General features: G+C 36.7%; 1 protein-coding gene across 4 annotated transcripts in view; it reads left to right on the forward strand.

Moving 5' to 3' along the window:
- Nucleotides 1-217: 217 nt before the first annotated feature.
- Nucleotides 218-15,340, forward strand: part of LOC134725709 (deleted in malignant brain tumors 1 protein-like) — an 85,292-nt gene continuing 70,169 nt past the window's right edge. For 2 of the 4 annotated variants that reach the window (XM_063589739.1, XM_063589738.1), the window contains exons 1-8: nt 218-377; nt 1,235-1,290; nt 2,830-2,970; nt 3,225-3,448; nt 10,466-10,663; nt 11,301-11,456; nt 12,616-12,843; nt 13,492-13,610. In XM_063589739.1, the coding sequence (XP_063445809.1) occupies nt 285-377; nt 1,235-1,290; nt 2,830-2,970; nt 3,225-3,448; nt 10,466-10,663; nt 11,301-11,456; nt 12,616-12,843; nt 13,492-13,610 (1,215 nt within the window). In that variant the 5' untranslated portion in view covers nt 218-284. Of the gene's footprint in view, nt 378-1,234; nt 1,291-2,829; nt 2,971-3,224; nt 3,449-8,642; nt 8,665-9,378; nt 9,401-10,465; nt 10,664-11,300; nt 11,457-12,615; nt 12,844-13,491; nt 13,611-15,340 lie in introns of those variants that run through there. The other 2 variants (XM_063589740.1, XM_063589741.1) reach the window with 2 other exon arrangements.

Here is a 15,340-nt window from a genome sequence, read left to right on the forward strand (position 1 = left end):
GTAATGATTCAGTGCTTATCTAAGTCATAATATATTGACCATTTAGTATCATTAACTTCCGATTTTCCCTTGATCAAAAATAAAATTTCAATGGGCTTTGACTGAAAGTGTGATAACAATAAGGTTGAGTGTTTTTGAATGGTCTCATCCTGTTTGCCACTTACCAAGAATGTAATTGAAGGTTTATCCAAAATAGTACATACTTATATATAACGTTATATTTGTATATTTAGTCACATCGGTACAAGATCTCTGGTGAAGTTATGTTTATATAAGAATCAAAGATGGATTTCCAAAGTTATATTCTGACAGTGATTGTTTTGACATTGATGGTCAACTATGTACAATTAAAGAAAAAGAACAGAAACAACAGAAAGGTATTGTTTAGATTTAATTTCTGTTTGTACTCGGAAACTTTTAGTATATATATAGCTACTTATGGGTGTGACTCTACTTGGTCTTCTGTTTGTACTCGAATACTTTTAGTTTATATATACGGCTACTTGTGGGTGTGACTCTACTTGTTCTCATTTAGTGAGTGGACTGCCTAATACGAAACATTAGATTACTCACCGCAGTTGTAAGAATTATTATTCTGAGTGTATTAAATGTGCTTGTTTATTAAAGGGAAACTTTCTCTGTTAATTGTAAATTACTGTAGGGTTTGTTTTACCATTAAACAATGGTTACCCATTTCAATATGTAGTTAACAATATAGGATTGATTGCATGGTCTTCATAATAAATAATATAATAAGCGTATTTTCTTTAACTCTGCCACACATTCAAATAGATATGCTGTAAGGGCTATATAAATTCACAGTTGCGAATTCAGTCATGATGAGTCGACTCGATCGGACTATAGGAGGCCAGAGTATATACAAACACACTTTGTTTTACTTTTTAAACCTAATACATTATCTGTATATGCAAACTTAAGATACTTAATAATTTCTTCATTCATATGAGGAGAAACAATATTTCCTTCAATTTCGAAAGCTACTTTTTTGTTATTGCATCCCTTTACATAAAATGTCTTGAATGATGATCCTACCTCATCCCTCATCATGAATAAAATTTGCCATTATATGAAGTAGTCGAATATACCTATATGACAGTCAAATTCAAATTCTTTACTAATCACAAGAACTTTATGTATTGCTTATTATGTCCCGATAGGCAAAAATCGACCATTAATATATTTCTTCGAGTCATGTTTTGTTTTGTTCTTTCAGAAAGCGAAATCAAGCACTGACGAGCTGATAGAACCATTCAGTGGCCAACGAATAAGGTAATCCGACTATTTTTGTAATTGTGTATATGCATCAGCCCGAGTTGGATTTATTTGCTTTTAAGTTTCAATCACCAAAATGACATATAAGACAAGTATATTCGGGAAAAATGTCAAAATACAAAAGCTGAATAAATGTAGGCATGAGCAACCTTTTTCGACTGATTCAAGTTTTATAGTTCTTTCTTATGTTGTACTGTTACACCACTGTCTTGCTTTGAAAGGCTTCGACATGACATATGTGAAACACAAAAAACGGGGTCTTATTGATGACAAACCAATAAAGTTATAAAAAAAATTATGACAGGCACGGCAACCATTAATCAGTCACCATGCATGTGTATTATATTCTGTGCGGTCTTGTTATAAATGTTATATTGTTAAAAATGTCTCATATGTCGGTTAAAAGCTCATTAGTGCTTATGTTGTCTATGTTTGTATACCTTGCCGACCCTAAATAAAGCTTATTTATCTATTTATTACCAAATGACTGCTAACTTTATAGAAAAATACAGGGGGAATGTATATAGAAAACATTAAATCCATTTTGGGATATGTGGAAATGTTTGGTTTTAACCGCAGTTGTTCTGTAGATTAGTTTAAAGGTTTCCGGTATCCAATTTCGTCTCTATCAGTAAGTTTTGAGGTTTATAATGTTGAGTTTGATATTATGAAAAATATAGAAGAAACTTAGAGCTTTATATCACTAAACTTCACACATAGCTTGTTTTATTTATGATGCCTTGCTGCGAAAGAAAAGCATCAGAGCCAAAAATTTAAACGGTGTAAGGTATATAGAAAATTCTGTCTGAGACAAGTGCCTGTGGTTGTGTCCAGTCTTTTGATTTCTTTCACTTCAAATATAAGAAATGGCCTTCACAATATCGCAAAAGTGCTGATAGTTGCTGTTTAACACCAATCAATTTCTTCCTAAGAGTTGGAATTTCCATTATTTTATCATGACTATGCATTAGCAATTGGATCCTTTTAGACAGAAATAAATAAAATTTCTGCACAAACTTAACTGAAAAGGGGGGGGGTCTTTACTTCCTCATCTATTTTTACATATTTTGTGGAATAAAAAAATAACTGAATTTTTGTTAATAAATTTATACCATTTTCACAATTTCGACTTTCAACTCAATACACAATTTTAGTAGATGTATGAATTGTTATTTGATCAAGTTCTACCTTCTCTCCAATAGAAGACTTTCATATTTATGCACTTTCTGGTAAATTTCCTACATTACAATGCTTTTCATATAATGTCAACAGTCAGAACTGATTGTTTTTGGTGGCTTTGTTTACACAGATTGACCCTTCAAATTATTTCATTCTTGAAAAACAGCTTGAGATTTGTGTATAGGAAATATATATTTCCTGTGATTTACCATGTTCTATGAAATCCAGGAAAATGTTATTAATTGGTATCCAATGAAGGATGGGGAATTCATAGATTTAAAACACAATGATTATTCTTATGGTTATTTTTCTTTTAGATATTCTTGAGCTATTAAAACACTTTCATTAAATTAACAGATTAGGTGTCAACAAGAACCTTAGAGGCTACAATGAGGGATTATTGGAAATATATAGAGGTGGAAAATGGGGCCTTGTTTGTGATGATGATTGGGATGACCGAGATGCTGATGTAGCCTGCAGACAATTAGGATTCACTTTGTAAGTATGTCCAACACTCTCACCTTATTTGATAATTTTATTTCTATCTGCATGTGGAGGATAGTGTATTCCTATGGTAATCACTAGTGTTAGAAAATACTTGGTATAATAAGTTTTTTTTTAAAGTATTTAGTATATAACTAAAGAAAAATACAATTGATTGGAGTAATTATTTTGTCATGTAGAAAATCTTACTTCAATTTTTATGCGGATATAAGATTGATTTAATTTTATATTACTGTTTTTTTCTTCAGAGGAGCAAAAAGACCCTTGTACAGGAATACAGCGGACCAAAATAAGCAGGACAGCTCATCATTTATACTGAATAATGTACAGTGGGACAGCTCATCATTTGTACTGAACAATGTACAGTGCCTTGGTGATGAGAGATCACTTCTCAGTTGTCCATACAGTACCAGTAAAGAATGTCAGATCTCAGAGGCTGTGTCTGTTACCTGTGCCATGCAGAATACAACAGGTAGGTTACTTGTGTCAGGCAGGATACAACAGGTAGGTTACTTGTGTCAGGCAGGATACAACAGGTAGGTTACCTGTGTCAGGCAGGATACAACAGGTAGGTTACTTGTGTCAGGCAGGATACAACAGGTAGGTTACATGTGCCATGCAGAATACAACAGGTAGGTTACTTGTGTCATACAGAATACAACAGGTAGGTTACTTGTGTCATACAGAATACAACAGGTAGGTTACATGTGCCATGCAGAATACAACAGGTAGGTTACATGTGCCATGCAGAATACAACAGGTAGGTTACTTGTGCCATACAGAATACAACAGGTAGGTTACATGTGCCATGCAGAATACAACAGGTAGGTTACTTGTGTCATACAGAATACAACAGGTAGGTTACTTGTGTCATACAGAATACAACAGGTAGGTTACTTGTGTCAGGCAGGATACAACAGATAGGTTACTTGTGTCAGGCAGGATACAACAGGTAGGCTACTTGTGCCATACAGAATACAACAGGTAGGTTACTTGTGCCATACAGAATACAACAGGTAGGTTACTTGTGTCAGGCAGAATACAACAGGTAGGTTACTTGTGTCAGGCAGGATACAACAGGTAGGTTACTTGTGTCAGGCAGAATACAACAGGTAGGTTACTTGTGTCAGGCAGAATACAACAGGTAGGTTACTTGTGTCATGCAGGATACAACAGATAGGTTACTTGTGTCAGGCAGGATACAACAGGTAGGTTACTTGTGTCATGCAGGATACAACAGGTAGGTTACATGTGCCATGCAGAATACAACAGGTAGGTTACTTGTGTCATGCAGGATACAACAGGTAGGCTACTTGTGTCAGGCAGGATACAACAGGTAGGTTACCTGTGTCAGGCAGGATACAACAGGTAGGTTACTTGTGTCAGGCAGGATACAACAGGTAGGTTACTTGTGTCAGGCAGGATACAACAGGTAGGTTACTTGTGTCAGGCAGGATACAACAGGTAGGTTACTTGTGTCATACAGAATACAACAGGTAGGTTACTTGTGTCAGGCAGGATACAACAGGTAGGTTACTTGTGTCAGGCAGGATACAACAGGTAGGTTACTTGTGTCAGGCAGGATACAACAGGTAGGTTACTTGTGTCAGGCAGGATACAACAGGTAGGTTACCTGTGTCAGGCAGGATACAACAGGTAGGTTACTTGTGTCAGGCAGGATACAACAGGTAGGTTACCTGTGCCATGCAGAATACAACAGGTAGGTTACTTGTGTCAGGCAGGATACAACAGGTAGGTTACTTGTGTCAGGCAGGATACAACAGGTAGGTTACTTGTGTCAGGCAGGATACAACAGGTAGGTTACCTGTGCCATGCAGAATACAACAGGTAGGTTACTTGTGTCAGGCAGGATACAACAGGTAGGTTACTTGTGTCAGGCAGGATACAACAGGTAGGTTACTTGTGTCATGCAGGATACAACAGATAGGTTACTTGTGTCAGGCAGGATACAACAGGTAGGTTACTTGTGTCAGGCAGGATACAACAGGTAGGCTTCTTGTGTCAGGCAGGATACAACAGGTAGGTTACCTGTGTCAGGCAGGATACAACAGGTAGGTTACCTGTGTCAGGCAGGATACAACAGGTAGGTTACCTGTGTCAGGCAGGATACAACAGGTAGGTTACTTGTGTCAGGCAGAATACAACAGGTAGGTTACTTGTGTCAGGCAGGATACAACAGGTAGGTTACTTGTGTCAGGCAGAATACAACAGGTAGGTTACTTGTGTCAGGCAGGATACAACAGGTAGGTTACTTGTGTCAGGCAGAATACAACAGGTAGGTTACTTGTGTCAGGCAGAATACAACAGGTAGGTTACCTGTGTCATGCAGAATACAACAGGTAGGTTACTTGTGTCAGGCAGGATACAACAGGTAGGTTACTTGTGTCAGGCAGAATACAACAGGTAGGTTACCTGTGTCAGGCAGGATACAACAGGTAGGTTACTTGTGTCAGGCAGAATACAACAGGTAGGTTACTTGTGTCAGGCAGAATACAACAGGTAGGTTACTTGTGTCAGGCAGGATACAACAGGTAGGTTACCTGTGTCAGGCAGGATACAACAGGTAGGTTACTTGTGTCAGGCAGGATACAACAGGTAGGTTACTTGTGTCAGGCAGAATACAACAGGTAGGTTACTTGTGTCAGGCAGGATACAACAGGTAGGTTACTTGTGTCAGGCAGAATACAACAGGTAGGTTACTTGTGTCAGGCAGAATACAACAGGTAGGTTACTTGTGTCAGGCAGAATACAACAGGTAGGTTACTTGTGTCAGGCAGAATACAACAGGTAGGTTACTTGTGTCAGGCAGGATACAACAGGTAGGTTACCTGTGTCATGCAGAATACAACAGGTAGGTTACTTGTGTCAGGCAGGATACAACAGGTAGGTTACTTGTGTCAGGCAGGATACAACAGGTAGGTTACTTGTGTCATGCAGGATACAACAGGTAGGTTACCTGTGTCATGCAGAATACAACAGGTAGGTTACTTGTGTCATGCAGAATACAACAGGTAGGTTACTTGTGTCATGCAGGATACAACAGGTAGGTTACTTGTGTCAGGCAGGATACAACAGGTAGGTTACTTGTGTCAGGCAGGATACAACAGATAGGTTACTTGTGTCATGCAGAATACAACAGGTAGGTTACTTGTGTCAGGCAGGATACAACAGGTAGGTTACCTGTGTCATACAGAATACAACAGGTAGGTTACTTGTGTCATACAGAATACAACAGGTAGGTTACTTGTGTCATACAGAATACAACAGGTAGGTTACTTGTGTCAGGCAGGATACAACAGGTAGGTTACTTGTGTCAGGCAGGATACAACAGGTAGGTTACTTGTGCCATGCAGAATACAACAGGTAGGTTACTTGTGTCAGGCAGGATACAACAGGTAGGTTACCTGTGTCATACAGAATACAACAGGTAGGTTACTTGTGTCATGCAGGATACAACAGATAGGTTACTTGTGTCAGGCAGGATACAACAGGTAGGTTACTTGTGTCATGCAGGATACAACAGGTAGGTTATTTGTGTCAGGCAGGATACAACAGGTAGGTTACTTGTGTCATGCAGGATACATCAGGTAGGTTACCTGTGCCATGCAGGATACAACAGGTAGGTTAACTGTGCCATACAGAATACAACAGGTAGGCTACTTGTGTCATACAGAATACAACAGGTAGGTTACCTGTGTCCGGCAGAATACAACAGGTAGGTTACTTGTGTCAGGCAGGATACAACAGGTAGGTTACTTGTGTCAGGCAGGATACAACAGGTAGGCTACTTGTGTCAGGCAGGATACAACAGGTAGGTTACCTGTGTCATACAGAATACAACAGGTAGGTTACTTGTGTCAGGCAGGATACAACAGGTAGGTTACCTGTGCCATACAGAATACAACAGGTAGGTTACTTGTGTCATACAGAATACAACAGGTAGGTTACTTGTGTCAGGCAGGATACAACAGGTAGGTTACTTGTGTCAGGCAGGATACAACAGGTAGGTTACCTGTGCCATACAGAATACAACAGGTAGGTTACTTGTGCCATACAGAATACAACAGGTAGGTTACTTGTGTCAGGCAGGATACAACAGGTAGGTTACCTGTGCCATACAGAATACAACAGGTAGGTTACTTGTGTCAGGCAGGATACAACAGGTAGGTTACTTGTGTCAGGCAGGATACAATAGGTAGGCTACTTGTGTCAGGCAGGATACAACAGGTAGGTTACCTGTGTCATACAGAATACAACAGGTAGGTTACTTGTGTCAGGCAGGATACAACAGGTAGGTTACCTGTGCCATACAGAATACAACAGGTAGGTTACTTGTGTCATACAGAATACAACAGGTAGGTTACTTGTGTCAGGCAGGATACAACAGGTAGGTTACTTGTGTCAGGCAGGATACAACAGGTAGGTTACCTGTGCCATACAGAATACAACAGGTAGGTTACTTGTGCCATACAGAATACAACAGGTAGGTTACTTGTGTCAGGCAGGATACAACAGGTAGGTTACCTGTGCCATACAGAATACAACAGGTAGGTTACTTGTGTCAGGCAGGATACAACAGGTAGGTTACTTGTGTCAGGCAGGATACAACAGGTAGGCTACTTGTGTCAGGCAGGATACAACAGGTAGGTTACCTGTGTCATACAGAATACAACAGGTAGGTTACTTGTGTCAGGCAGGATACAACAGGTAGGTTACCTGTGCCATACAGAATACAACAGGTAGGTTACCTGTGTCATACAGAATACAACAGGTAGGTTACTTGTGTCAGGCAGGATACAACAGGTAGGTTACCTGTGCCATACAGAATACAACAGGTAGGTTACTTGTGTCATACAGAATACAACAGGTAGGTTACTTGTGTCAGGCAGGATACAACAGGTAGGTTACTTGTGTCAGGCAGGATACAACAGGTAGGTTACTTGTGCCATACAGAATACAACAGGTAGGTTACCTGTGTCAGGCAGGATACAACAGGTAGGTTACTTGTGTCATGCAGGATACAACAGGTAGGTTACTTGTGTAATGCAGGATACAACAGATAGGTTACTTGTGTCAGGCAGGATACAACAGGTAGGTTACTTGTGTCAGGCAGGATACAACAGATAGGTTACTTGTGTCAGGCAGGATACAACAGGTAGGTTACTTGTGTCAGGCAGAATACAACAGGTAGGTTACTTGTGTCATACAGAATACAACAGGTAGGTTACTTGTGTCATGCAGAATACAACAGGTAGGTTACTTGTGTCATACAGAATACAACAGGTAGGTTACTTGTGTCATGCAGGATACAACAGGTAGGTTACTTGTGTCAGGCAGGATACAACAGATAGGTTACTTGTGTCAGGCAGGATACAACAGGTAGGTTACTTGTGTCAGGCAGGATACAACAGGTAGGTTACTTGTGTCAGGCAGGATACAACAGGTAGGTTACTTGTGTCAGGCAGAATACAACAGGTAGGTTACTTGTGTCATGCAGGATACAACAGGTAGGCTACTTGTGTCAGGCAGGATACAACAGGTAGGTTACCTGTGTCATACAGAATACAACAGGTAGGTTACTTGTGTCAGGCAGGATACAACAGGTAGGTTATTTGTGTCAGGCAGGATACAACAGGTAGGTTACCTGTGTCATGCAGAATACAACAGGTAGGTTACTTGTGTCAGGCAGGATACAACAGGTAGGTTACATGTGCCATACAGAATACAACAGGTAGGTTACTTGTGCCATACAGAATACAACAGGTAGGTTACTTGTGTCAGGCAGGATACAACAGGTAGGTTACTTGTGTCATGCAGGATACAACAGGTAGGTTACATGTGTCAGGCAGGATACAACAGATAGGTTACATGTGCCATACAGAATACAACAGGTAGGTTACTTGTGCCATACAGAATACAACAGGTAGGTTACTTGTGTCAGGCAGGATACAACAGGTAGGTTACTTGTGTCAGGCAGGATACAACAGATAGGTTACATGTGCCATACAGAATACAACAGGTAGGTTACTTGTGCCATACAGAATACAACAGGTAGGTTACTTGTGTCAGGCAGGATACAACAGGTAGGTTACTTGTGTCATGCAGGATACAACAGGTAGGTTACATGTGTCAGGCAGGATACAACAGGTAGGTTACCTGTGTCAGGCAGGATACAACAGGTAGGTTACTTGTGTCATACAGAATACAACAGGTAGGTTACTTGTGCCATACAGAATACAACAGGTAGGTTACCTGTGCCATACAGAATACAACAGGTAGGTTACTTGTGCCATACAGAATACAACAGGTAGGTTACATGTGTCATGCAGGATACAACAGGTAGGTTATTTGTGTCAGGCAGGATACAACAGGTAGGTTACTTGTGTCATGCAGAATACAACAGGTAGGTTACTTGTGTCAGGCAGGATACAACAGGTAGGTTACTTGTGTCAGGCAGGATACAACATGTAAATCTAGTGAATACAATACTGTTTCTGGATGATAACAGTTTACTGCTTAATTATCCATGCAGTACCAGTGCAGACTAATAAATCTCAGGATTCAACTTGTGAGTTCCTGTGTCATGTATTATCTAGTGAGTCAATAGGTATTGAGAACTTACTGCTCCCTTGTCCATCCTGTATCTATGGGTTATTAAGTCTTTTCCCAATTGAATGGTTTTACACTATAGGTAGTAATTTTTGGTGCTTCATTATAGCTTGCTGTTTGGCGTGAGCAAAAGCTTTGTGTTGAAGGCCATACCTTGACCTATAATGGTTTACTTTTATAAATTGTAACTGGGGTGGAGAGTTGTCTCATTGGCACTCATACCACATTTTCTTATATCTATTTAGATATCTATCACTTAATAAAGTTTGAGTAGAATACAACAGGTATGTTACTTGTGCCATGCTGGATACAACAGGTATGCCAGGTAAATTTAATGGTCGAAGTGCTTCAATAAAGAGAGACCACTGTTCATCTATCCATACAGTATAAAAATAAGAAGATATGGCCTGATTGTGAAGACAGCTATCCACTAACAAAAAGTCATAAAATCATCTTAGATGTCACCTAAAAAATGTATAGTGCCCGTGACATTTTGAAACAATATACACAGTAAGAAGTTCTGCCTCCTATCAACAACAAATTTAGTATCATTACATAAATAACATAAATAAACTGTAAATTCAGCAATTATTGTGTGCATTTATTATTGCAATTTTGTCATTTTAGACTAAAATGTAATTTCAATATTTTCGATATTGAGAAAAATCCTGCTCATTTCATATAAAATATTTCAAAATGCGAGTTTAAATTATTGCAATTACAATCCTGTTGCATTTTTCGAAATAACTAAAACATTGCAATAAATTGTGCATTTACTGTAGTATCTATTAAAACCTTTAAATAGCAAGACAATTAGATGGTCTCCATTTCATGGTATTATCTCTTTTTTCCATTACAGATTGTGGTGAATCGAGTTCAGGAGAATGGATAGCTGGAGAGAATTCATGTTATATGATCAAACCCTTCCAAAAGGGAGATAACTTAAAGAAGATTTTAAAGGAATGTGCTGGTCAGAATGGCCAGTCACATCTAGCTCTGATAGAGATGGAAGCAGAACATTATTTTGTATCTAACATACTGTCCAGACATGAAAAAGGTAATTGACCAGTGATCACCGTTTAAATCCAGTAAAAATGTGTTAGAATGTTTTGTCATGTAACATTCAAAGCTATACTAGACCATCTTGTTTGGTTGATTTCCAGAAATCAAGAAGTTAATTGAATTCGTAATTTGAATCCTGTAGAATTATGTGTTTCAAACACAACTGAAAACTCTTTGGTTTGGTATTTTAAATAACCAGGGTAGGTCTGGTTCCTGCCTGACTGTATGACTGGTAAAAAAATAAAGTTTGATTGCATCAAGAATATGTTCGTTTGACAAGTTTCATTTGCCCTTTAACTTATAATCTCATTTCATTGGTTAATTAATTGAAATAGATTATATGTACATAAGTTAAAAGTCCACGAGACATTTTACAACCTAACATTGCCCAAATCAGACATAAAGAGGTCAACATACAACCTCCAAATATACATGCTATAGATACCTGTCCTCATGCCTGTTTTGTCAGAAAGTTACTTTGAAGTTACAAATTCATATTTCATTGTCTCAATTGAAAAATAAATTTTGATATATATTAGATATTAAAATTAAGTTGGCTGCAGCAAAAATCATAATGGTTACTACAAATATTTTGGTTGAAGTTATGTATAGGAGTATAATTTATTCTTCAGATATTGACAGAGTAATTCTGAGTTCTAAATTGAGCAAGAAGAAGGGTTCTGTATGGAAATGGCAGAAAATTACAAGGAAACAAGATGGAAAGAAAAAATGGAAAGGAAAAATGGAGAAAAAATTAGTGAAGATGAGCTACAAAAAATGGTTCCCTGGTTTGTGTATTTTAGTTCCTTAGATAAAAACTGTCAAGGAAAGTACTTCAGTCAGTTGGTGACTCCCCTATTCCTGATAAGAAATGTTTTCAAATGACAAAAAGCAAATTTTAAATACATAGAGTTAGCTCAATCATTGGTATTGGTTCTGATAATGTCACCGATAGCTGTGTATAAATTATTAAACACCTGAGTAAATTTGAATGACAAATTAGTAAATTCTATTATGCATAAGATTTTCTTTTCTTTTTTTAGATAAATATGAAATATTACACTTTAATAGACCACTTTTGAGTTCATCCGTCACTGGAAAAAACTTGTCAATTATACACGCCTTTATGACGTCATTTACCAGATAGAGGGGGTCGCCTGTATCCCTGCACTACTTAAGTTCATCAAGCGTCTTAGTGATCATCATTGTGCAGGATAAACAAGAAATAATGGTTGTTCTGTAGGTACTTAATGCCAATTCCCTAATGACAGCAATGCTGATTGTTAATTTTGAGAATTCAATTTGCAGAATAATTCGTACAATATAAAATTAAAGTTTTCCAACCACTCGCTCAATATTGGAATGGAAGTGACGACACCCCTAAACGCTCAAATGAGGTTCACTAAAACCAGAGTTTTTGACGGAAATGCATCGAACTTGAAAGTTGTCTATTGATATAATGCGTTTAAAAGCATAAAAAATTTGCAATCAGTTGGGAATTCTTATAAATTAGTATTTCTTCATTAAACATATTCTTTTAAGGTGGTACCCAACACCTTGACTAAAATTATTTTGGCTCGTTTAATTTTTATAAAATTTTGACAAAGTATTTACTTTGACCCTTTGACAAAAATATAAAAATTTCAAAAAATTTGAACCAACCATTTTATCAGAAAAATTACACTGGTTACATAGCAGTTTGACAAAGACTAGTTTTCATCATTGAGAAGCTTAGTATTTCCTTAACAACACAAGGTGATTAAAACGTTTAGCTGATATTACAGAGTTATCTCCCTGTAGTGTTAGGTACCACCTTAATTGAATTATTTGGTCTGAAAAAGTTAAAACTTCATTTCATGTTTTTATATTTTTATAAACACGTATTGCCATAGTGTACGGAACAAATTTTATGCTTTATTCTAATTAAAATTTTTATCATTCGTTCAGGATGGAATCCAACTCAGTTTGGTGCCGAGCCCTCTGAAAGTAAAGGGAAGTACCAGTGTATGACTCTCAGTAATAAATATAAGCAGCCAGGACATGGACCTTCACCTGTAGGTTTCTACTTCTTTGATAGTGCTCCCTGTAAACCAGACAGGAGGGAGAAATCTTACTTTATATGTGAGACCCCACGCCAACATGAGTATAGTCAGTCCATTAGAGCAGGAGAAGAGGGTTAGTATATATAAACCACTTCTGAAACTTGAGAATATGAAAGTAAAAAGATGTGGTAAGATTGACAATGACAAAACTACTGTTATCCATCAACGTTCAAATGCAGTGGAAGTTAGCAATTATAGGCAACTGTGTACCCGCCAACAAATTCAGCTACTGTGGATTCATTTATTTTCGTGGGTACTAATTTTCATGTATTAAGGAAAGCTTACATGTGGATATTTGATTTCATGTTTTTGCAGATGTTTGCATACAAGCCTTAAGAAAATTTGACATTGAACATTTAATTTCATGGTTCAACTGTACTACCAAAATACCCTAAACTTGGTATCAAACGAATAATAATGAATCCACAGTATATAAGGCACTGACATTGAAAAATATGAAACAGTTCAAGAAAATACATGCAAATTGTCATTGTATCAAGAAGCAGTCTTACTTTATATTTGTTAATCTTCATAGCATCCAACTACATCCAGTTCAGCATGTGTTTAGAGTATTAGCAAACTTTCTGAATTACGTGCTTAAAAATTTTGTTTTATTCTTCTCATATGTTTTATAATACTTTTTGTACTTGTAATCTAGTTGTATAGACATATTTGCCAAAAATTATAAAGAAAAACTGTTAAAAGAGGTATATTTTATTAGAATGTTACACTGATAATGGTGAGTCGTATAGAGGAACTACTGCAGTCACCAAAGATGGTACACCATGTACTAGATGGACTTTATCTAATTATGCCAATCCATGGACCCACCCTGAAAAGGTAGGACTATTTATATATATTGCTGAGTCTAACTTGGTTTAGCTGAGGATGGGAACTAATTGTTAAAAGTATAAGAGGAAAACACAAATTAAATTGAATATTTCATTTTAAATTTTATAAAAAATAATAAAGTTTCATTTCAAAGTGACATTTTATTGATGTTGCATCTTTGATTTAAAAAAATGTTTTCCCAATGATTAAGATTATAGTCTTTGCTAATCTTCTCCTGTCTATAAACCCTAAGACAGAAAATGGTTGAAACTAAAATAATGTATTTTTAAATTTGGACCTGAAGTTTGCATTTTCCTTTGAAGTTAGAAATCTTATCGGGGCCTTTTATAACTGACTATATGCGGTATGGGCTTTGCTCATTGTTGAAGGTTGTACAGTGACCTATAATTGTTAATGTTTGTGTCATTTTGGTCTTTTGTGGATAGTTGTCTCATTGGCAATCATACCACATCTTCTTTTTTATATTTAAGAGATGAACATTTGTTTGATATGCAAAGGTTTATAATTGAATTGTGAATTTCTATTTAAATGAATTATTTGCTAGAATATTTGTTTACAAAGATGGGTTTTCTGAATCTAAACTAAACATTTTTTGTGTAAAAAATATATCCCTTGGTATTTAGTGAACAGTTGCCTTAATAATATTTATCCAAATTTTTTTTTTTATACATTTTTAAAAGGATTATCACATAAGAAGAGAATGTTTTCATGTCAGGTTTTTATAAAAAAAAAAAAATTCCAACAATATATATTTTATCCTTGTTTATTATTTTTGATACATATCTTCATTATTTCCTCGGGCTCATTGGTTAGATTATTATAAATATTATGATAAAAACAACCAACAATTTTATATTATTTTTTAAAATCTTTTTCTATTTTTTAGAAATAATTCATTGAAATTTATTTATTCTAATTATTGACACATAATTGTTTTCCACAATTAGCTTTACTAACCAATCAACCAATTAACTGAATTGATAAAATACCTTGATGACCGCAAGCCAAAGACAAGCCAACAACTCAGTGGAACTGTAGTTTGACAGAAATGTCTCCATGTCTCAATTTTTATGCCATTTTATGCTATTTGTCAAAAAGGAGCAATTCATTTCATAAAAAGTAATTTATATAAATATATAGAACATGACTGCACAAATTATCTCAAATTATATCTCTGTCTTTACACACATACAACAATTACAAAATGGATAGATGTGAATCCACTCTGGCTTTAGTAGACTTTCAACAAGTACAACAGGATGACTATTCCTCTGGATATGAATCCACACCATCAGACTCAGAGTCATCCACATCAACTCAGAAACTACAGAGTAACAGACTGATACCTATCAGCTACAACAGGGATCCAGTTAAGATCAAAGAAAAGATGAGCTACAGAAATACAAAAGCTCTGACAGAACAATTGATGGTCATCTCATCCATACCTGAACTTTGTGATGTCACATTTGAAGTGGGTTCAGACAAGGTCAAAGTTCATGGGGTCAAGGCCATCTTAGGAACAAGAAGCAGAGTGCTGTACAATCTTATCTTAAAGAAACAGAAAGAAGTTGAATTTCAAAGAAAAGCTGACAAAAAAGACAAGAAAAAGAAAGCCTCAGTTCAATCAGAAAAAGTGACCATAGTTGTGAAGAAATATGAACCAGAGGACTTCAGAAAGATCATACAGTTCATACACAGTGGTTCTGTGGACATCAACA

Source organism: Mytilus trossulus, chromosome 7, assembly GCF_036588685.1.
Source record: "Mytilus trossulus isolate FHL-02 chromosome 7, PNRI_Mtr1.1.1.hap1, whole genome shotgun sequence".
In the NCBI taxonomy this organism is placed as follows: Eukaryota; Metazoa; Mollusca; class Bivalvia; order Mytilida; family Mytilidae; genus Mytilus; species Mytilus trossulus.